Source organism: Phyllostomus discolor, chromosome 3, assembly GCF_004126475.2.
Source record: "Phyllostomus discolor isolate MPI-MPIP mPhyDis1 chromosome 3, mPhyDis1.pri.v3, whole genome shotgun sequence".
NCBI classification, from domain to species: domain Eukaryota; kingdom Metazoa; phylum Chordata; class Mammalia; order Chiroptera; family Phyllostomidae; genus Phyllostomus; species Phyllostomus discolor.
The window spans coordinates 172,509,786-172,533,314 of NC_040905.2; the positions used below are offsets into that span (position 1 = coordinate 172,509,786).

A 23,529-nucleotide genomic window follows, 5' to 3' on the forward strand; every position below is an offset into this window, starting at 1 on the left:
TTAAGTAAATTTACGATTTTGTGTTGGGCTGCATTCATAGTCATCCTGGGCCACATGCAGCCCGCAGGCCTCGGGTTGGACGCCCCTGGTACAGGGATGCATCAGCCCTGCAGCAGGAGGCAGGAGGGGAAGGTCTGAGCTGGAAAGAGGGGCTGGAAAGGGATAGAAAGGTGGGAAACAGCCTAGAGCATCTAGAAAGTGCCAACTTCATTCTGTTGCGGCCTTGGCGGGGGGAGGGGCAGCAAGAGAGAGGGGCTAACAGTGCAGACTGGGTCTGACTGGGAACTGCTCCTTGTGCCAGGTAAAAGATCTGGATTGTATCATGTGCTCCAGGGAGCCACCGAAAAGTTTAAGATGCTTCCTTCAATATCCCATCCCCGTAACCCCACAGTAGTGGGGCTCCTAGCAGGAAATCCTGAAAGCTCAGGCCTCCTGACAGATACAGAGTCAGGCACAAATAACATCCCTTTTTTATTACAAAATCTTTTATTACAAAATCATAAGCATGTAACTCTATAACATAACAATATCACATTCAAGCACACCATATGACATTTTAGGTGAAATGTTCACATTAAAACCATAAATTATTACACCCATATTGCTACCCTACCAACCATGCTCAAGCAGGAGGTACTTCTGCTGGACCCTGTATTTAGAACAAGCTCTCAGCAGAGAGTTCTCTATGAAGTGGTGCTGGCTTCTCTAAGTACCTCTTGCCTTTCTTCCTTAGCCAAAGCCCCTCTGTGATTTACATTTTTGGAATTTTATTTTCAGAGCCTCGCATTATAGTGAGCCACCATCTCCCCTAGAATCTCTGTCAATCTTATTTAAGTCATTCACTCCCAAAAATATCCTTGTATTTTATTATCTCATTTAATCCTCTATTTGTGGCTTTTTTTATGAGGATGCTCAAAAGGTAAATTTGCTGTATTAACTATTAGTGCATTCGGCAGAGCTCAATCTTCTGATTGCTCATGCAAAATGTTTTTCCCAACTGGGTGGTTTTGTTGAAAAGTGGATTGACGGTAACTGCTGTGACTTTAGTTGAGAAAGTCTGCATAGTCCCTGGTCTGCCTCGTCCCTCCGCTTCACCTCCTGAAACATAGTGCCCCTCTCTAATATGCCTGTCAACTGATACCATCCCCTCCATGAACTTCAACAAACTGGCAGTGCGCTTCTGTGCTGGAAAGACATTTTGCATTAAAAAGTGGATTCACAGCAGGCAATCTGCCTGGGGACCACACGTCTAGGAAAGCAGTCATTTTTAATGAAGGGTATTGCAAGCCCAGACAGAATAGGACTGGTGTACTCTGAAGCACACATATCTAGTTTCCTGGAAGCAAAATTATTGTATTGCATGTTGGTAATTAACCTTGTCAACTCTCTTTCAGAACAACTGTAGCCTAATGCACACACCCTCTCCTTAGGTGCTACTGCCATCTGCGTTCTCATCGCTGCCCCTCACCAACACTCCCTGACTGGCTTGCCCTCTTTGCCCATCTTTTTCACGAAATTTATTAGCTTCTAACCATATTATTATATGAAATTTACTATTCTATTGTATTTGTGGCTTGCCCTCTACCTCCTGCACTATTATGTACGACTCACCAGGGAAGAGTTACTGCATCCCAAATTCCTGGAATGTTGCCTGCCATGTAGTATGTGATCAATAATTACATGTGAGATGGATTCATACACTTCCATGGGGCCTGAAGCATCAAGTGACTTTTGGTTTTTTCCATCCGTAACTCCAAACATGTCAATCTAATTTATTTACCAAAATGTTTTACCACTTTATCACATGACAAGTAGTGGTCCTGGTCAAAAGAAATTATTCCTGACCTCAGAGATGTACTAGTCCTGTGAAAGAGGCACAAGTGGGCAGAAATACAAGCTGATATGTAGGATAAGTTTAAAATATGTACAAAACACTGTAGGGAACAGGAAAAAAAATCAGTCTGGCTGCAAAATGATGTGGTAGGAAAGACCTAAAAAAAAAGCTTCATAGAGGCGGCAAACTTGAGTTGTAAGTAATGAGTACAAGTTTTCCAGGAGAAGAGAGAAGGGACTAAGGACAAAGCAAACGGACATTCTAAGTGAAAGAATCCACGACACTGATGTCTCTAGGGAATGCCAGGGCATAGGGAGGTACCTTAGCTGGTCCCCCCCGGGGAGCCAGCCTGGAGACAAAATGTGCAAGTGGTTTATTTGGGAGCTGAAAGAAAGTGCTAACCGTGGAGTGGGAAAGTGAGAGAAGAAAGAGAAGTTGGCCAGTAAACGTTCTGTCACCAAGCCAGCTACCAAGGGAATGACTGGGGCTCCGTTTGGTGGGCCAACTCTGGAAAATGATCTGGAACACAGGCCTCAGAATTCTCACTGGACGAGCGATGGAGCTTCATACACCAAATCCCGGTCACTGGCTGAGGAAAATTCCTGGGAGTCAGCTCCCCGGCTCCCTCTGATGTGGCCACGGGATGTGTGCAGGAGCCCCCAAGAGTCTACTGCTGTTCACAAGGAGGGATGCAGGGGAGGAGGCTAGAAATTGAGACAAGGGCCAAATCTTAATGGCTCTTGCAAGTTGTTCCTTGGAGCTTTATTCTGTATTAAGGAAGCAATATTGCAATATTAGAGGTAACAGAATAGTATAAAATTTGATTTTGAAAAAGACCATTCTGTTATGGGTGGGGGCAGATAATGAGCCCAGAAGACTAGTTGGAAAGACAAACTTACCACACAGGACAGACAAGACTGGGCTAGAAGTCATGAGGCCATGCTAAAGATGGGGATGAGGAGACAGAACTGAGATGTTCAGGAGACAGAATTGACAGAAATTGAGGATTCACTCTGAGGAGGGAGGGAACACAGGATGAGCTTCTACACCAGCTCTCATGACTGGAGAGAGGTGACACTAACTGGGACAGAGTGCAGGAGGGGTGTCAGTACTGCAGAAAGACCAGTCTTGTTGGGCATGTTGAATTGGAGACACCTGAGAAGTATCCAGGTGGACAGTCTAGTGGGCAGTAGATATAGGTTTACTGAACTCATGAGACAGAGCTGGACTGGGAAGAGCTATTTAGAAATCACCACTTCATAGAAGGCAGAGAAACAAGTGACTCCAGAATAAAAAACCAGAAGTTTATCACACGTGATGACTTAGTTGAATGCTACTGCCAACATCCTTCTAGTATAGAGTCCTTTGCCAACTTAGGGATGGCATGGTTTCTGTCATCTCTGGGTATTGCTTTATCTTTATTTCTCTCTACACCTTTCCCCAAATAATTATATGGGGGGAATAATTCCCCCTTGGCATACTTGGACATAAAGAGGGAATAAGATAATTTGTGTGATTTGGGGCAAAGTGTATAAACTCTCATCGTCAACTTCCTTTTCTACAAAAAGGGGATCTCCTAGGTGGCTGTTTAATAGTCAGCTGAAGAAACTGAACATGAAAGACATCAAATAGGCACTCGGACCTTACCAGGCGGTCAGTCTAGTTGGTAGGAGGACACCCCTTGCTGTGACTACCGCAGCTCTGCTCCACTGTGCGTGCCTTTTACCTGCTTATGCTAGTCCGCCTTTTACCTACAACTTGGTAACTAATAGGAAAGCATCTTTTAGGGTGGTTGCAAACTACATGTGAGCAGCTGATACCACTGTGATAAGAGCACTTTGTAACGATTTACCTTCATTCTGCATGGGTTATACATCTGAGCATATACAGATGTATGACTTCTCTGCCAAACAGTCATGCTGGCCAAGAATGGGATGGCCCCTCCACAGGAATGCGTAGGTGACGACATTTCTTTCACCATCTTGGCATCTAAACATGACACTCTCCGGTAACAACAGTACACAGAGCTCCTGTTTATAGCATGGCTCTCAGCGGAATGGACCAAGAATGCCTGCACTCTCCTTCCCTCCATCAACTCTCATTACACGTGTGTCAGAGAGAGAGCACAGCCACTTGACATTGAGCAAGACCCCCCAAAACAGCCACTGTCAAAATCCTGCCTGTGGCATGTACGTAAAAACATATAGAACTATGCAAGGAGTCACACAGTTTCAAAATATCTGCCAGATCATCCCAACCCGCTTCCCTCACTCCAATTCAAGTCCATGCATTTGACTTCTCTCTCTCCCCTCATCTCCTGTACGCAGGAAGTCATTATTCATCAATATTAGTAATGGAACTCATTCATATTTATTATATGTCAGGCAGCCCCTGCGTGAAGTGCTTGTAAGCACGAGAACGTCGTCAAACTTAGTTACAGCTTTCTGAGGCAAGACAACTCGTATCCCATCTTGCAGCTATAGAAACGAGGACTAGAGAAGCGGCCCCAAATCGTGCAGCTAGAACATGGCAGAGCTGGAATTCGGATCCAGGTTTCCCTGTCACTACACTGTGCCACATTCCCTCCTGCGGAGCATTAATAATCATGTCTTTTATTTATGAGGCATTTTAAAGTTCACAAAGCATGCTCACAAGGCACCTCATCTGATCCTCCAAACAGAAAAAGAGAACTAGGTAGGACACGTCTTATCCCCATTTTCACAAAAGTGGCGAAGCCCCAGAGCGAACCTGACTCGTCTCAGCCACCCATGTCTGAGCCTGGGAACCAGGCCTTCTCTTTCCATGACTCCCATATCACACTCTTTCCTCTGAGCAGCTGGTTCTTCTTTTGAAATAAGCAATGTATGAAATTCACTAGGAGGCCAATTTTGGCTTTCTACAAAGACATTTCTCATAATCAGAGTTTTCTAAAAACATAACAGGAGGAAATGAGTCCTTTGTCCCTTTCTGTTTTCATTCAAACATGGGCAGTCACTGCACTAGAAAACCGTAACTGTGCCCAATCCCCGGGAGAGGGGAGAAGGGGGTTCGTTAGAGGAGATGAGCTCTAAGACCCGTCTGTCCCTGAGATCCTGTGGCTCTTTTTTTCTGGGGGCCACTCTGTCTTCATCATTTCGGTTGCAGCAGCTCCATTCCCTCACCCTAGCGTACAGGAGCCATCTCCCAGCTGGCTTCTTGGACTGTCCCTTCCAATTCATCCAGTCTCCCTTGATCAGGGTGACCTTCCCCTGAAGTTGCTCCCATTGGTGACTGCCTTCCTGAATCTCCAACGGCCCCCTTTGGCCAACCACATCCACTTGATACACACCGTCTGATGTTTCGTGGTCTATCTACATCTCTGTACAAATGCCCTTTCATTTCCCCAAACTGTTTCTCCTTAAGTCAACCTAGTCATTTGAGTCAGAGAGATGTCAGCCTCAAAACCTTTGCTTTCTCTGTTCCCCTCTCCTGAAATATTCTCCACTTCTCCCCTCGTCCCCTTAGCCATATGCCTATGTTTTTCAAGTCTAAGTCAATCTTATTACAATGCAACAACAACAAAACCAATTTTAATGAACTTCTTCCCCAAACACAAAACAAGTCTAGGAACAATCTTCTAGTCATGCAGTAAGGCCACAGGGACCCCCAAAATATCCCTGCCTTCATGGAGGGGTACAATCAGCTATGCTGTGCAATCATTACATTTTGAACACTTGATTCTACATTGGCTTGTGGTCCTTGTGTTTTATGTGAGCTGATTCTCTCTTATGAAGGGTAGACATGGAGCTTTCTCTCACACCATGCCCAGAAAATGGTAAGGAAACAACAGTTCCCGGTTTTGTGATCGAGGTGTCCAGGGTCACATAATTTCACCCTACCCCCTTATTCTTGCACAGGGCACATGGCACTTAAAGTTTCCTGAGCCTCGGATAAGCCCATCTTTTGGGGAAAAGAAGTGCAGCAAAACCTGGGTTGAAGAACAAAAGTTTGGAGTCTGTCCTCTTTAAGTCTCAGCTCTGCCACAAGCTAGGTGACTTTAATAGGCCACTTAATATCTCACTGTCTCAACTTTCTCAACAGAAAATGAGGTGAGAGAGAACAGCTGTACCCAGAACCATCCTTCCCCCATGGGGTTATTATTGTAAGGACTGAGTGAGTTAATACATATAAAGCTCAGGAAAATTCCTAGCCTATGGTCATCACTGAATAAGTGTTAGCTGTTCTTATTAGTGTCACCACACTAATGAGGTGGCCTTAGGTGACTTCAATTTCCTGATCCTCAGCTTCTTCATCTTTAAATTGAGAGTAGTGCATGTCTCCATAAGCTGGCTCTGAGAACGAGAGGTGAAAGCACAAGAAAGCTCCACCTTTTCCAGGAAAGGCTCCCTTATCTTTGACCCAAGGCCCAGACTTATAATGCTATCGACACAACATCTTTTTCCTTAAAGCAGAGTCACTCGCCAGCCAATCATTTGTGCTACTATAGTAAGCACTTGTTTTTATCCCATAGAACATGTTGGCCTCTTACAAACTCAGCCTTAGAAAATTATGCCCGAAACTACACTAGATGACGGCATAAGCAAAATGACTGTTCAAGTTGCCCAAGCCCACAGGCAGCCTCTCCACGGCCAGTCCCTGCCTATTTTAGACAACTAGGAACAGCAGAAAGGGGAACTGGCTCTCTCTGGGAGGACTGGGGATCCCAGCACATCACACCAGGTAAAATGTGGTTAAGATGGATACCAAGAGTAGCCTTGAAAGCGAAGAGGAGTCAAAGCGGTCAGACGGGACACTTGAGGGAGTTTGGGCAGGGGAAGAGAGCCTGACCCGCCGACTCTGCCTGTAGGGATCATGGAACCAAGGTTCCAGGAAGCAGCAGGCTTCCCAGTCCTGGACACTGAGCCCCACCTTGCAGCCTGGCAGCTGCAGACCTAAGCCGTTGGCTGGGATCTGAGAGCCCAGGGCTCCTAAAATGGGATCAAGACTGGTTGCATTGGTTGCCTGTTCCCTAGAAATGATGCTGAAGAGCCCTCCAGGACAGTAATGTAACCAGAGCAGGAAGGCACAGTGGTCCCCTGGGAAGATGCCGAGGGTGCGCTTGGGGTGGGCTTGGCTATGGAAGATGGAAGTCAGGTCCAAGGGAGGAGACTTTGAAGTCAAATACTAACTTGCCTACCTTCCAGCCAAAGGAACTGAATTGCTCTTGAGACTCCTGTAGACTTTCTAAAGCTATTTTTGCTCTCTGGTAAATGCAGAGGTGTTGTGCGGGGTCCTCCTCTGTTCTCGACATGACTTCTCTTGGACTAGGTTGGGAAGTTCTCAGCTCCATTAGGTGCAAGGATACAGAGGCTGCAATTTCACCACAGAACCACTGACAAGGGAGGGGTGGAGGGATGCAGGAAGGGTGTTTAAAGGAGACATCACGGCATTAAGGTGCAAGGTAAGTAAGACAAGAGCACATTGTGTCATACCATTCTGGAATGTTTTGATGGAGGAAGAATTGTCTCATGAAATTATTAATGTCTAAGAGACATTCCCTGGGCTTCTATCGAGGTCACACAATTTAATTCATAACTACTTCCTGACCATGTGTTAAGAACTGAGTAAAGACCAGTTTAAGTCACAAGCAATTTTATATTATTCCTAACAGATGTCTCCATAAGGCCACAAGCAGAATAATATTGGGCAATAAAGGAATAGCTGGCCTGCTTTCTGTCAATTATTGCTTTGGGGTGCCCATAAGGTTTTAGCAAGTTAAGAAATCTAGAATTGTGGGTTTACGGAGGAGGGTGCAAGGACAAAGGGTTGCCACTTTGCTGACGAGAACTGACTGCACTTTGGTGCCAGTCACAGAGGACCTTGCCTGTTGAGTTTTTAAAAGTTAATGAAATAGTTGATAAAATTGGAGTTTATCCTTCTCAGTGGTCACTGAACAATTATGGAAAAAGGCAATCTTTTCCAGATATTTTATTTGTATTTACCATCATTTCTAAATCAACCTCAATAAAAAAAAAAGGACATTATCTGATAATAGGCAGGAAAACAACAGGGAACCTAAAACTTTTGAGTCAAAATACATTTGCAAAGCCATCCAAACAATAAGTGAGCTAAGGTTTGAATGCCTGTCTAGGTCTTTTTCACTCTCATGCAGCTTATACAAGGGACCTGCTCGTGCTCACTGACGTAGCAACAGCTACCATCTATTAAGCACTTACTGTGTGCCAGTATCTTACAAAGCATGTCACATGTTAACTAATTTAATACCTCTGACAATTTTATGACATAGCTGTGATAACTTCCATTTTACAGGTGAGTAGACTGAGGCTCAGAGAGGCTATTTACAACTTGTGCAAGTTCTCAGAAATAGCACAAGGCAGCCCTGGGATCCACACCTCAGACATCTGGTTGCAGATACACACACTTCACCTGTGTCCTGCGTCTCCCCTCTGAGTGGGGAGAGGGCAGCTCACGGTCACCCAAACATGGTGCAAACGAAGAGGAATTTGTAAGGGGGTCAGGGAGCAACATTCTCTCTCGGGTGGTGCCAGCTGAGGTTCTGGTCCGACATTCCATGCTGTGGGCAGAGTCTAAAGCTCTGACATGATGCCAACTGAGTGGAAGGAGGTTGGCAGGCAGGAAAACACCCCAGACTCTTTCTCTCTCTGACATACAGAGTTCCCAGGCCTTTTGCCTCACAACACGACCACCCCTCCCCAATACAGAACACACACACGGTCACACCATATGACACTGCCCCCATTTTCATTCTACCTGTTTGTGTGATCCACCCTCACTGAGAGAGAAAAAGAACTGTGCAAGTTGTCCCAATGCTGGCCAAGTAAGGAAGCAAAGTCCCTCTCAGACAGGCACTCACCTGAAGAAGGAACAGGTAGTCCAAGCATAGTGCCCACTTCACAGGGGGCCAAGGGTCCCATGTGCTTAAACCTTCCAGAGAAACTACGGGGGGGAAGGCTTGTATGTCCCTTCTTACAGGGATTCACCTATTTCTGACAAATTACCTCAGCAGCCTGAGAAGGACCACCACCACGGCTCTGAAAATTTCCACAGTGAAGTACAAAAAAGCTGCTTCCGCTGTGGTTCAGGGAGGCTGGCTCCCGGGAGCTGCCAATGATAAAGATTAACTTGCATGGGCTGCGTCTTGCGGCTGAATTGTGTTCTCAGCCTCCAGGGTCATTAATTTCAGGTGCCTCATTGTTACTAACACATGCGGCCAATTTTTACTCTTCAAGTCCCCTTGGGGTGGTAGAAAAGGCACAGTTTGGAATCCAGTCAAATCCGGGTTCAAATGATGTTCAGAGAGTTACCATTTTGATGTTTAGAGAGTTATCATTTTGATGTTTAAATTCCTTATTTGGCCAAGTGGAGCTGAAGCCCCTATCCCACATTATTATCAGAGGATTAGTAAGGTGACATATTTGGAGTTCCTGATCATTACAACGAACATTTCTGCCATCCACTATGCTTTCGGCCTGTTTTCTCATGTGATCCCAGCCACATTCTACGAGAATGAGAATATTATCCACAATACACAAGAGAGGAACATCAGGGAAAGATGTGATTTAATTAATGTCAAACAGCTGGAGAAGGAAGTCCAAATCAAACCCAGGTGGGGATGGCTCCAAAATTTGTGCATTTATCCAACACGGCGGTTCCTACCACGCAGGCGCTTTGTAGGCACACCGCAAACGTCGGTCCCTTCTTTCCTTCCAATCCTAGGCTTTTATAAAGCACGATTTGGTCACCCCCAGTAAAACGTATGGCAGCCTGACTAATCAGCTGCTTCCTCAGTCACTAAGGGACTCAGGCACTCTGGGTGCCCTGCTCCATGCAGACCTGTTGTAGAAGCAGTCTCCACTGCTCATGGATGGCCTGTGTTACTGACAACCCCATTAAAAAAAAAAAAAAAAAAAAAAAGACTAACTTGTCAGTTACCAGCTATAGTGTAGATGGAGCCCCAGGACCTCAGGATGCAAATTCTTTCTCTTTTCAGGAGCATCTTTTTTTTTTTTCTTTTTCAAATATATTTTATAGATTATGCTATCACAGTTGTTCCAATTCCTCCCCCTTTGCCTTCCTCCACCCTGTACTCCCTATTCACTCTGGCAACCCCCCCCCCTTAGTTCATGTCCATGGGTCACGCATATAAGCTCTTTTGCTTCTCCGTTTCCTATACCGTTCTTAACATCCTCCTGTACCTACCAATTTGTACTTCTTAATCCCTGCACCTTTTCCTGTACTTTCCCCTTTCCCCCTTCATTTGGAGGGAGATAACCCTCCAAATGATTTCCATATCTATGATTCTGTTTCTGTTCTGCTTGTTTGCTTAAGTGATTAGACTACAATGTTTTACTGCCAGCAGACAGGGCTTGAGGCAAGAGGAAGGGAATGTGGGAGAGGAACGATAAAGCCAGCGTGTTTGGTGTGTTGATCCAGAGGAAAAGGAGGAGGGTAGTTTGAGGATTTCCCTCTCATGGGGCAGAGGGCAAAGGACCTGAGAGCCCTGGTACTCTGAAGGATTTAAGAGCAAGTTATAAAAGCAGTTGGGGAGGCCCTTTCGGACACCACAGAAATGAAAGTAGGTGGTAAGACTGATGATCCTTGTGCCTGTGTTTCAGGACTTACACCATCACAGAGAATATTAAGCTACTCATTTTAAGCTACTTGGGAAGAACTTTGGGCTGTAGCCCATCCATGTTCAAGGACTCTTGTTTAGCTTAAAAGTGCCAGGACTGTGGCTCAGTAGGCTACAATTCTGACAGCTTCACCTGCCATCTTCATCACCTCCAAAGTGAAAGGAAATGGCACCGCCTTCAGTACTTGATAGTGCTGTGCTCGCTCATGGGTTTACATGGAGACTCAAGCAACGCCCTGTCCTTTCAAGTCATTCACTTTCTCAGTAAGGGCCTCCTAAGTGTCACCTGCCTCAGGTTATCAGTGATGTTTTCCAAGAGGTAAGCAAGTTATTCTCTCAGATCATGCTCACCTCCTTCTGTCAGCATGCACCGAGTCCCACATTTCCCCTCACTGTGGATGCATCAGCCACTGGACAGTTTCCCCCATGAGAGTGGTCCCCCTGCAGCCACAAATAGTGGGAACGCTGGGGGATAAAATCCTGCTCCTAAGGAGTGGAGGGACTGAGTGCACTAGAGACCCTGAAGAAATGCCAGGCTCACTCACAGGTCTAGCACAGACTGCCTGCTAAATAAAGATACAGGCAAGGTATCTTACACACCTCAGGGCGGCAATAAATGCATTTCTACCTACCCATACCCTGCTACGGGAAAGTGTTTATGATTCCCTCATCCACAGACTCAATGACAGGCTCTGTAAATTAACTTTGTTTGATTGCAGATAATAATCATATTCATGCCTTTTGTCCCCCCTTGTATTTGATCTTGCAACCAACTGTTCAGAGCCTTTTTAATTTCAGCATCCTCAAGCTAGGACTTAAAATGACTAACATAGAGGTGGTGCAAATTCCCCTAATTATGGACAAAACATGCAGGAACCAATCCATCTATACTAGATTTTCATATAAATTGGGGACCAGGAAGAGATTACTATAACTCTGGTTATAAGTTATTTCTGAAGAGCCAGTTTATTTTGTTTTCAGACAACACAAACAGAAAATTCCTGTGCAGAGCTCCAACCAATTATTTTTTTCATTAAAAAATATTGTTGGGTTCCTCTTAGGCACGTTTAAGCTAGTGGACAGAACAAACAGCTTGTAAAATCTTAATTTGATAACTATGATTGCATTTTAATCAATGGTGGCCATTTTACCAGAGAAAATATAAATTTGGAGGGTCTATTCAAACACCAAGTAAATCTTTGTGCAGAAAGCCTGCTCAACGTTCATTTGTCTTCACAATGAATTCCCTTTTGATTCACACTCCAAATGGTTTAGACAAGCCATGTGCTCAGTTCTGTCTTTTTACATATAGCAAAGCTACGTGGAACACTAAAGGGGAAGCATGTACAGCGAGAAATGAATTCGTACCAGGGAAATACTGCAGAAAGGGCATGGGCTCAGACATACCTAGGTCATAGTCCAACTGGATCACTCGGCTAGTTGAATGAATTCATGCAAGACTTCTCTCTGAGCCTCAGTTTCTTGTTTATAAAAGGAACTGTTGTTTAAGTTAGACATTACATAGAACAGCATTTGTAACATGGTAGGCGTCAATGCTGGGAGCCTGTGTGACTACTCTATCACTGCCAGATTTAGGGGTGTTGGGCAAGACTGCACTTCACATACATTTTTTTTCCATCCTGATTGAGGTCAGGACTCAAAATAACAGTGGAAACAAAAAGGATCAACTTTTAATTCCTTGATCTTTGGACAATGTATGGACTAACGTAAGCTAAAAAATTACAAGTGTGTTGGACCCATAATTTCTTCAATCCATTCTTTTTTGATGGAGTGCCAATCCATGGAGTTGGGAGTGGGGCCAGAGTAGCATGTTAGGGTGTCTGCACAAACCACACAGGTGGAACACCCCCTTCCCCCAACCCTTGGCAATCAGAAAGTCTTACGGAGGAGAAAAAGGGGAAGTTGTTCAGGGGATGAGAGAGCAAAGCAGTGGCCTCCAGGCACCTCCAGTGTGTAGAAACAGACTCTCCCTCTAGCTGCTGGATGTTCATTCTGCCTTTGTGGATCCTAATGAAAACAAAAAGCACAGTGTTCCATCTGCCAGATGTCTCCATTAGCACAAACTTTACCCATTTATCCATCTAGTTCTATTCTCACAGATCTCCTAAGCCTCACTTCAACAGACTGGCTCCCCAAGATGGTCGGTGCTCTCTGGACCCATCCCAAAGGGCAGACAATCCGGAGTTTCTTGGTTAAAATTAAGTTTGGGCAGGAAGAAACAAGCTCATCATGTAGACTTTATAAATTGTGCTGAAATATTCAAAACATAAATTTACCATTTTAATTTGCAGTTCCGTGGTGTTAATGACATTCACATCGCAGTGTGACTATTGCCACCATGCATTCCCAGAACTGTTCCATCTCCCAGGCTGAAACCACATACACATTAGCAATATCTCCCCATTTTTCCCTCCTCTCCAGCACCTGGCAACAGCCAATTTCTGTTCTGTCCTACTGAATTTGACTATTCTAGGTGCCTTATATAAATGGAACGTGCAGTATTTGTCTTTTTGTGACTGGTTTATTTCACTTAGCCTAATGTCTTCCAGGTTCACCCATGGTGTAGCATGTGTCAGGATGTCCTTCCTTTTTAAGGCTGGATGACTGTGTAGACCACTGATTTTCAACCAGAGTGCATGCGATACCTGACTATGGGGCACTGACCTCTTTTTACTTAGACTGTCAAATAATAAAATGATAACACCCAGCACAACAATAGCTTTCCAGTGTGAATAAATAAAAATTATATCTATTTTTTGTCAGATCAGCCAAAAATATATATTTTGGTGTACTGCAGAATTTTAGTAATTAGTTTGTGTGTGCCATGAGATGAAAAAGGTTGAAAGTCGCTGGTGTAGACTTTTAAGTGAAGATATTGGCCATATGAGGTAGATGGCTTCAGAGTTTGGCCCTTGTTATAAAATTTCACATTTAATGATGCTTAAAAACTAAATTATTTCATTAGTATGTAACTAGTTGAAAGTGTAGCTGAGTATTTATTGTAGCTGGTGAAAAGTAAGAAATATATGGATTTCTTTTCACCCTAACTGTCTTTACACAGTGGTGTCAGGTTAGAAACTAGGTACTGGCATCCTTGCAAAAAGACAGTATCATTCGATTAGCACTTGAGGTTGTAGTCACTCAGGAAAGTCCCACTCTGCCTCCTGACCCTGAGTGACGGTGTATGAACCGAGGTCTACAAGGTCCGCCCCATGACTGCTCTCTGAAACAACCAGATCAAAACCAAATGGCTGGTTTTGATGTTCCTCCCATCTTCTCTTATCAATCACTCTTGCTAAAAAAGCTGTTCTAGACTCACATGATAACCTATTTCCCTATGTGTTTATTAATTTATTTAGTTTATATATTTATGTGCTTAAACTCAAATGTGGCCCTAATCCATAGAGAAATATGAGGCATGAAAGAAAGCATAGTGTTTCTGAAGAGAACTGAAGTTCTTCTGGCTCAGTGAGTCCTTTGTTACATTATTCTCAACCGAGTTTAGTAGCTGTGCATTGTATAATAAATGTTTACTTATTCTGGACGATTTCATAAAGTTTATTTGTAACTTAGACTCATTAACACAAACATGCTCTAATGTTCTCAAGAGGTGGAACAACCAGAGCATACCACTTACTTGTAAATTTAAAAATTTAAAAATTTACAAGTATTAATTTTTAAGCTGTGTCTTCAACTTTTGAGACATCATTGCTCCTCATGAGACACTTCTTCAATGTCCTTTAAACTATTATAGGATGAGATGAAAAAGGAACTCAAAGGGAATGAAAAACTGTTGATCACAGAAGAAAGATAATTTGGACATAACAATAATGGATGAAGACACCAGAAGCAAGAGCTTGTAGGATGGGATGGAGAACAAAATATTGGCCCTAGCCATCTGTGCTAAAAATGATTTCTCTCTAAAAATTTTGTATATCACTCCTGTCATAAACATTCAGCTTCATTGTGCAACACACACAGATGAGAAGAATTTGCTGCTCCAACAACCAAAAAAAAAAAAAAAAGCAACTTCGCCATGTCCTTGGAATCTGGTTTCTCTGGTTTCAAATGTGTAGCAGGAAACTTGTGCCTGCAAGGGCTGGGGCGGTTGTTTATGTAACTAATTGGACATCCACATAAATATGAAAATTAAGGCAGGTCCCTCTATTCTCATCTGTTCTAAAGCCAGAGTTTGCTCTAAAGTTAAGAGGCGTGAAGACTGGGAAGAGGTGCAGTTTAGTGTCCTGCGCTGACTTGCTTACATAAGCTTCAAGGTCATGAGGTTTTCTCCATTTTGTTTCCAAATGGTAGGAGCAAAAAACATGTTTGAAGGGTCACTTATCAAAGAAGAAAAGTGCTTGGGAAGGTTGCAGGTTGGGGAGAACATTTGTAAATCAAAGACTAATGAGAAATGTGGAGACAAGATTGAAGGCAGAGATACTGGTGGAGAAATATCCTGAGGGAAGATTAAAAGCATTAGATGGAGAGATGACAAAGGCCAGGAGGAGAGACGTACCTTCCTCAGAGACAGGAGACAAGTGAACAGTCCAGGAGAGAAAGGGAAGGATTATTGGCATTGAAAAAAATGATGCTGGGGAAATTCAGTATCTCATCAGCAAATTACATTGTGCGATCACCTTCTGAGAAAGAATGGGTGCTCCATTCTAACTTGGGTCTTAGAGTAGTTTGACCTAGCTCCAGTGAGAAATGCAAGAGGGAACTAGAAAGATGAATGAAAGGATAATCAGTTGGGCTGAGCTCACCATACTGGAGCATAAGAAGGTTGTGTTTGGAAGGGGGTATTTAAAATCTCAGAGATGGGGCAATTCCAAGTGATGATTATATCTAAGGTGATGATAACTTTGAATGCCAATAGAGGCAATGATAGTTTAGCAGATCAGAAAAGGATGGACAAGGGCAGGATATCAGTGCCACCTACTGGCTTATGGAAGCCAAGAGAGAAGCAAACAGAAGACACAAGAGAATTGAAAATTTCCACAGTAGTATCTGTATAACCCTTGCTTGACATAACCATGAATCATCTGTAACTACAAGGGAAACTTTGGGTGTAGATATGGTATAACTCTCAAAACCATCTAAATAGCATGCAACTTAGTAGAGCAAGGTGTATTTAGTTTAAAAACCCACCCTAGCATTAAATCTAATGCACCACAGAGATTAGGGTGGATGAGTGGTAAGAGTTAAGAGAACCAAACCACCGTGTCCATTTTTATAGGCACCAATGTCAAGGCAAAATAATCGTCTTTGCATCTAGGTCTAGCAGAGTCCAGGGTATGCCCTTGCTCTCCTGTTTTAGACTTCAGTGTAGCCTATCCAAAGAAGCTGAAGGCTCCTGGCTAGCATCTGAATTATAAATATTTCCTTATAGAGCGTTCTTCCCAAAAATCTTTGAGAACCCAAGAGTAGGGCCCTTTTAGTTTATATATCTCAAAATCTCACCTAGTACATGGCACATAGGTATTCAAAAAATATCCATGGAATGAATGAGTGAATGATGAATGAATGAATGAACAAGCTATGATCCAATATTTCTCTAGAAAACATTTTCTTTGGGTTTAGAAGCCTCTGTGATGCTCCCCCATACCTGTTCCACTCTGCACGTATATTTTGAAGGGTGTGTAGCTATCATCCAACACAAATCATTAGCATGTGTAAGGTAGGCAAGCTCTACTTGTTCCTACCAGGCCCTAGCTCCTCTGCTCTTCAGCTAGCTGGTGCCTGGACTAACAATTACCCTGCTCAATTGTTGTGCCTCGTGGCACAAGCAAAGAGATTACACAAGGGCAATAATTAAGAGGTGAAATAGGGGAGCCTGAATAAATAGGAAGAAGGCTGCATAAATGTGTCTACATTGAGTGACATTCCCAACTTGAAATCAACACTCGTACTAGACAGAAGTCCCAGCTTTTTTTCTGCCTTGGGACTACTGATTACCAAGAAAACAGTCCAATCTAACACTGTTGTGTGAACTAGTGAAAGGCGCTCCACTCCCTACAGAGAAAGAGGCAGCGAATGCCAGTTTGCACAGCTCGGCAAAATCAACACAGGCTGGGTTTCCAACTCCAGGTGACAGTTTGGGCAGGCACCTTGTGCAGTGAACAATTTGCACATTTCCATGTTTTGCCCCCACTGGCTACTCACTCTAAGGCTCACTCATTTTTGTGGTTTAGTGCTAGTAAGGGGACAATTTGCATATATAAGGTTTACCTTACCCAGCTGAACTCATTCAGTAAGATTATGGGGGAAAAGCGGAGGAATGGACTTCCCTCAATTCCTCACCAGTCAAGTCTACATTCCCAGGGCTTTTTTCCATACAGCTACAATAAACCAGGCAGTGAACCTTAGAGTTTCAGCAACACCACTTGATTAAACCATAGGCAAGTCCTGCCACCTCACCACTCTGGCTGGGTCTTAGACTGACACTGTTCAGGCATGCTTAGAGGGCTGTGAAAGCTGGGTAGGAGGCAAGTGAAGGTTGTGACACTGATGAAATCCAAATCCATAGTTCCTGAGCATGATCAATTTCTAAGCCATACAAAGTGCCTCTTTGAATCAGACTGAAGGAATTTCAGTTTCTTTGAAGTCAACTTCTTTTAAGACAATGGGATGAGAGGATGAGTATAGTGTGAATTGAGGGCTGAATTCAATGAATAGAGACCCATCACTGGAGTATCACTTTTGGTGAGGTTCACCTCTCTCTACCACCTTTGCTGTGGGAGTGATTTCTTAAATGTCTACAAGGGGTTGGTGGGGCCGGCCCTGCTTCTGTAGAAAGGCCTCATGTGTGTTTTTGCTTGGGAAAGATAAGCTTTCCAATTAAATGAAGAATTCTCTGGCTATCTCCACTGTTACACTTTCAGGGCAAGAGGCAGCTGACATCTGTCAAATGTCAGCCAAGCTTCAACTCCCCTTCTTAACAAGTAATCACGATCCTCCCCAGAGTGATAGGACAAGATCTAGGTGGGTCCAGTTTGTTGCTTAACTTAAACCAGGTCTGTAAGTGGAGTCTCTGTGGGCCATAAGTCTTCAGCTTTAAATGGGAAAGTCAGCAGGAGCTCAGTGAAGGGTCCTGTAGGAAGCCCCCTTGGCATCTCTCTACTTATAAAATCTGTAACACATTTTGACTAGATCCAAAATTATGTCATTGCCTCGTGATTTTCCAAGGTTCCAACTTCCAGGGCCCTTGGGAGAGGAGCAGTTGTTATTATAAGGTCAGGATTTAGGATTGGCCACTGAAGCCATTCAAGGTCCTTTTCTCTGTGTTGTCTCCATTGCTCTCAGGCAGCCACAGACAGGTCTGGCTGCTCTCAGACTGACAGCCCAGGCAGCACTGCCACGTAGAAATGAGGTAATCAGCTAGGTTTTTTTTCCCCAGGAGAATACACTGACAAGCATGGCCGCTGCCAGATGTGTGAAGCCTCGTGTGCCAAGTGCTGGGGGCCGACCCAGGAACACTGCACTGGCTGCCCCGTCACCAGGTGAGTAGTCTCTCACTATCTCCTATGGCTGGTAGTTCATGGGTTGCAGGATGGAGAGAGAAGGTGCTTACCTGCTAAGAGACACATTTTGGAACTTCAGGAGAAAGAATCAAGCTCTTTCCCATGACACAGTAACCCTCCATGGTCAGGAGCATCTTCTCTCCAGGATGCCCAGTATCTACTGCAAGAATCAGTACTCTGGACACTAGAGGAGTCTTCTCGTCAATGAAGATGGTGGTGACCTGAATGCCTGGAGTCTCATCCCTTTCTGCACAGCCACCCCTCCACCATCATCCCCATCTGCTGAGCAAATTCCTACTCCAATTTTGAGAATCGGGTCATGGGTGAACTGTTCTAGGAAGGCATTTTTTGACCTCTTCCCAATAGAATTAACTTCTTCCTCTTAATGTTCCTCTGTCTCTGTATAAACTCCCATAAGAGCAACTGTGACATTTCAAGACATTCATTTACAAATGTATCCCTTTGTTAGACTATATGCTCCTTAAAATACTCATCTTTGTATTTCTATTTTCTAGCACAGTGCTAGGAAAATGGTAGGCACTCAAATGTTCAAGAATTGAATGAACCAGGAAATACCAAGTATCCAAATAGGATGAGCATCTATGCTAATTTCTAATTAACTGAAAATTTCTAATGAAGAGAGTTATAAGCTTGTCATATTTTTTGTTAATACTCCTCTGGTTCTAGCACTTACTATGTGTTGACTGACTAACCATTTGAGTGGCCCGTCACTGCTCTGCTTAATGCGCAGGAAGCACAGTCTCTCCCCAGACCAGTGGGACGAGGCTGTTCCGGGGCAGGTGAATCTCTGGGAGGGGTGTTCCCTCTGCCCTGCATAGTCATTGTGTCTAACTCTCCCTCACGACTGCAACATCCTGAGCAGGAACTGCAGTGTATTTATTTCTCTTTATTCCCCCACAGTGATCAACATAAAGTAATAATTCAATAAATGTGTGTTTTATTGAACTTAAAAAGTGTGTAATCAACATCAGGGGCTTGGCTCTCCAGACAGTTCCCTCAGAATGAGAATGGAGAGAGGAAAGGAGAGAGGGAGGGAGACACAAAAGAAGAGTCTTAAGTATCCTCAGTGGTAAGTGTGATAACATTTGCCAAGTGTCTCTTTGAAGTATCCGTGCCTCTAAATACTGAATTAGCTTTAAAGCAGCTTCAGGGCACTCTATTAGATACAGAGAGCTTTCTAAAAATGGGTCCTGTTTCTCCTCAAACTCCTTACCATATCCATAATCAAATTCCATTGCATGTCTGGACATCCTTGAACAAAGAGAACATTTAGCAGTTGTTCAATAAAGCAGCTGCTTTTGTCCCGTGTACAGTCCAGAAGTCATGACCACCTCAGGCTCACCAGAAGTGAGAAAGACTTCGACTGCCATAAATGGCCATTCAAGAAGTATCTAAGCCCACAGGTACGAGATGAGAGGTACACCTCCTGGGCCATATGGGTAGTTTAACTTGTTTAAGCGGCCCACGATTTTTTAGCTTTTGAAGAAAGAAATACATGTGTATGGATCTCAAACCAGGATATACTTCTGAGGAAATCTGTTCCACAGGAACAATTTTCTTCTCATCTCCCTGAGCACTCAATTCTTTGCCCAGTCCTTTTCCTTGGTGTCAGTTACTTGCAAATATGTCTAAGAAAGGGCATCATATCATGGCAATGGACTATCTGACTTCTTCGCTTATCTGCATTTTCCTAGAAGGGGGTTGAAAAGATGAGAAGAAAGAAACTACTTTGAAAGATGACGTCAATTTATTTGTTCCTGAAAACTACAGCAAATTATTTGCCAAAGTATTTCCTTAAGTGGCATCAGGTCCATTCAAGGCAGTCTTTTTACTGATTGATTGATTGATTGATTGATTGATTTTAAGAGAGAGAGACACATTGATTTTTTGTTCTACCTATTCGTGCATTCATCTGTTGATTCTTCTATGTGTGCTGACTGGACATCGAACCCACAACCTTGGCATACAGGGACGATGCTCTAACCAACTTAGCTACCTGGTCAGGCTCAAGACAGTCTTCAGCACTTGGTTTCTGTCCAGCTCTGAGTTAGGTTCAAGGCCCATGAATTCTTACAGGCAAGTCAGAAAGTCAAAGTCAGGGATGGTAATGCACTCAGAGACAAGCAATAGTGGGGTAGCCTTAACACCCTAGGCCTGAAGCTAAAGCTGCAACCATGGAAGAGGAGACACCCTGCATGAGGGGGGGCCCAAAAGAAGCTGGAATTATCTTCTGGAAGGCAGGCCCCTTGTAGTACAGGCTTCCCCCATTGGTGAGTATTCGAGGAACCCATCTGTATCAGTGTGCCAGATGTGTTGTTGTGAGAGGCTGTGTTGTGTCAGCTGCAGTGAAACTTTCTTGAAGACTCTTTCAACGCATTTACCCATTTTATGTTGGATGATTTATAAGTGCACCTGACTACACCACACTGAGTATTCAGCATTTTTTTTACCAAAATTGGCATGACCCCCATGCCCCACCCTCCCTATTTACCCAATCTCCCCCCAAGTGACTTTTTCCCCCTGAAAAAAGTCCTCAAAGGAGAATGTTTTGCCAATGTGGAAGATGTGAAACAAAAAACAGCAGAAGCACTAAAAGGCATCAAAATTGCTGAGCTCAAAACTGTCTTGAGCAGTGGGGGAAAAAATGTCTCAATAGATGTATTACATCAAATGGAAAACATCAAATGGAAGGTGACTGAAGTTTGAACATGTAAGAATAAGTACATAATTTTTTAATAAATAAATTCCAGGTTTTGGGGTCGCTCCTTGTAGAAACTAGAGCTAGAGGGGACACAGCCACTCTAGAGCCATGGAAGGGGGAAACAGAGTTATGGCTTTGGCTGGAATAAATACCCCAATCTCTCCTTCCACCTTCAGACCCCGATGGTGTCTCCCCCTGTCTAAAACTAACCAGAGGCCAGTGGGAAACACCACTTGCAAGCGAGAGAAGTGAGCCTGGAGAAGCGGTTCCTAGTGAACACAACTCCAGCACAGGCCATGCTGGCAGACGGATCTGGGCAGGAGGAAGGGGGGATGAACAGGATAACCAGGACAGTTGGTCTCTTTGAGTTTCTTCTTATTCTTAACTTTTTGGATATCTCCATTCCTGGTAGAATAACATTCATCTCTAAGGGAATTTAACTTAGAGGTATTTTCAAAACCACATGGTCTGGCTGATGTGGCTCAGTGGATTGAGCACTGGCCTGTGAACCAAAGAGTTGCTAGTTTGATTCCCAGTCTAGGGCACATGCCCGGGTTGTAGACCAGGTTCCCAGTTGCGGGTGCACAAGAGGCAACCACACATTGATGTTTTTCTCCCTCACTTTCTTCCTCCCTTCCCCTCTGTCTAAAAGTAAATAAGTAAATCTTTAAAAAACAACCATATGGGAGGGAAGTAAATCAGTTGGGATTGAGATGAAATAAGATCAGCCATGTGTTGATGCTAACTGTTGAAGCTGAGTGAAGAATACAGTAGGGGTACAACGATACTTTTATTTTATATATACTTAAATTTTTCCATAATATAATTTAAAAATAATAATTGAACTCTGAAGTTGTTCTATGGGAAATCAAAAATTTAAAAGTCTTCTCTTCAACTTCTAGTTTTCCTTCTATGTTTTCATCAACTCTTGGATTTAGATTCTTAAAAATTATTTAAAACTTGAAGCACTGTTACATTGCTCTGTCAGGCTGTGGTCCCCACTGCGCAGGCTGATCTCCCAGCCCAGCCCTGAAGCAGCTACAAAGTTGACAAACTAATTAAAAGCATTTAAAAGATACCTCTGTTCTTACCCACCCTCTAAAGTTTTATTTGATCTGTTTCAATCAATTCAAGGGGGAAAAAAAAGCCTTTTTGCCAGATTTCATTCTGTTAAAACATTAAAGCACCAAGAAGTTACATTAAACGCCCTTCCGATGGCTTTATTTAGGCCAAACTAATCAGCACAGAGGACAGCTAACCCTGACTTGTCATCTCTTCCATTCCAGTTCACCTCTCTCTCTCTCTCTCTCTCTCTCTCTCTCTCTCTCTCTCTCTCTCTCTCACACACACACACACACACACACACTCACTCCTGGGGCTTCTGGAGAATTCAGTACCAATGTTGAGAACATCACCTCTGCCCAGCTCTTTAGCACTAGGTTTTGCCACCTTCTTCCTTTCCATGAGCCCTGATGGACCAAGATGGTTCACTGCTTAGGGAAAGGCCAAGAGCATGTGTGATTTGGGGAGAGATGTGCTTTGCCTGTACAGATGACCTTGTCTGAGCATCTCAGAAATGCACAAACTGGCTGACTGGTGATCTCAGAGATGATCTGGGCCCCATGGAGACCAGGGCAAGTATCCATTCTCCTCCACTAGGGAGGGTTTGTTGGTGCCAGTGTAAATCTGCACCGCTCGAAAGGGTACTTTTCTTTAAGTTCTTTGGCAAGTTTTCTTGAGGGGGTTGGGGGCATGCGTGATGACATAATTCAGGGCCTGCACTTAAGGCTGACTGTTTTCTCTGCCTTTTGATCTTTACAAAGAATCATGTTCTTACAAAAACTGGGTGTGTCCCCTGTGCTTTCCTTAGGGCAGAGGTGGACGGAGGTGATCTAAAGCACCATTATGTGCTTAATCAGGCACTCAAGTAAGAAAGGCAGCCCAGTACCAACATAAGAAATATGACACCATGTTTCACCCCCACACCAGTTTCTGGATGATTTTAGATGGCTCCCATCATTGAAACTATTAGTCATCCCTCTAAAGAGAAATAATTTCTCCCTAACTAATCTGTCATATCTTTCTATAAAGGACAAAATAATGATATACTTTCCATCCCCTTTTCTTTTAGCAAAAAAATGACCCCTCACAAGTAAACATGTCCCACTCTCTTTTTCGGCAGAGCAGCGAATAGCTTCTTTGTTTAAAAACCCCAGGAAGCTCTTGCTCAGTTTTTCTTAAAGGGAGGGGGGTTTTGTTTTGTTTTGTTTTTTAACTAGCCACATCCAAATTATCCCTTGAAAAATCTTCTAGCTCAAAAAGCAGAGGAAGGGTGAGATCGGGATATTCCAAGTTGGCATTAGTGCCATCAGCTAAAAGTCTGGGCTGGGAACACAGTCTTCTCATCATACGCCATGGTGCAGGGGATCTGTTTGGACAAGGACATCCCATGTGTGTGCTTGTCTGTTTAGGACTGGTCTCCACGCTCTGCAGTGGGCCAAAAGGATTGGTCACCCCAGTGGTGCTGGGTATGGTGACCAGAACCTGGGGGGGATGAGAATGAGATAGCCTTCTGTTTTATGCTGTTGGCTTTAATCCCAACCTGATTCCAAACAGATGCAAATGACACAGAATTTCAGAGAGCAGGAACAAGATGGAAGGCTGCCAGTAACACTCTATTCAGCAAACCTTGCTCCACCCAATTTCCTCCAAGCTTGGGATTGAAATGCCTATCCCTACTTTAGGGCTGGCTCTACCTATGCAAACAGTGCCGGTGCCA

General features: G+C 43.8%; 1 protein-coding gene across 1 annotated transcript in view; it reads left to right on the plus strand.

The window, feature by feature from the left end:
• PCSK5 (proprotein convertase subtilisin/kexin type 5) overlaps positions 1-23,529 on the plus strand; it is a 420,656-nt gene that overhangs the window by 308,277 nt on the left and 88,850 nt on the right. Inside the window, 1 exon segment of the mRNA XM_036021750.1 lies at positions 17,905-18,007. Coding sequence (XP_035877643.1) covers positions 17,905-18,007 — 103 coding nt within the window.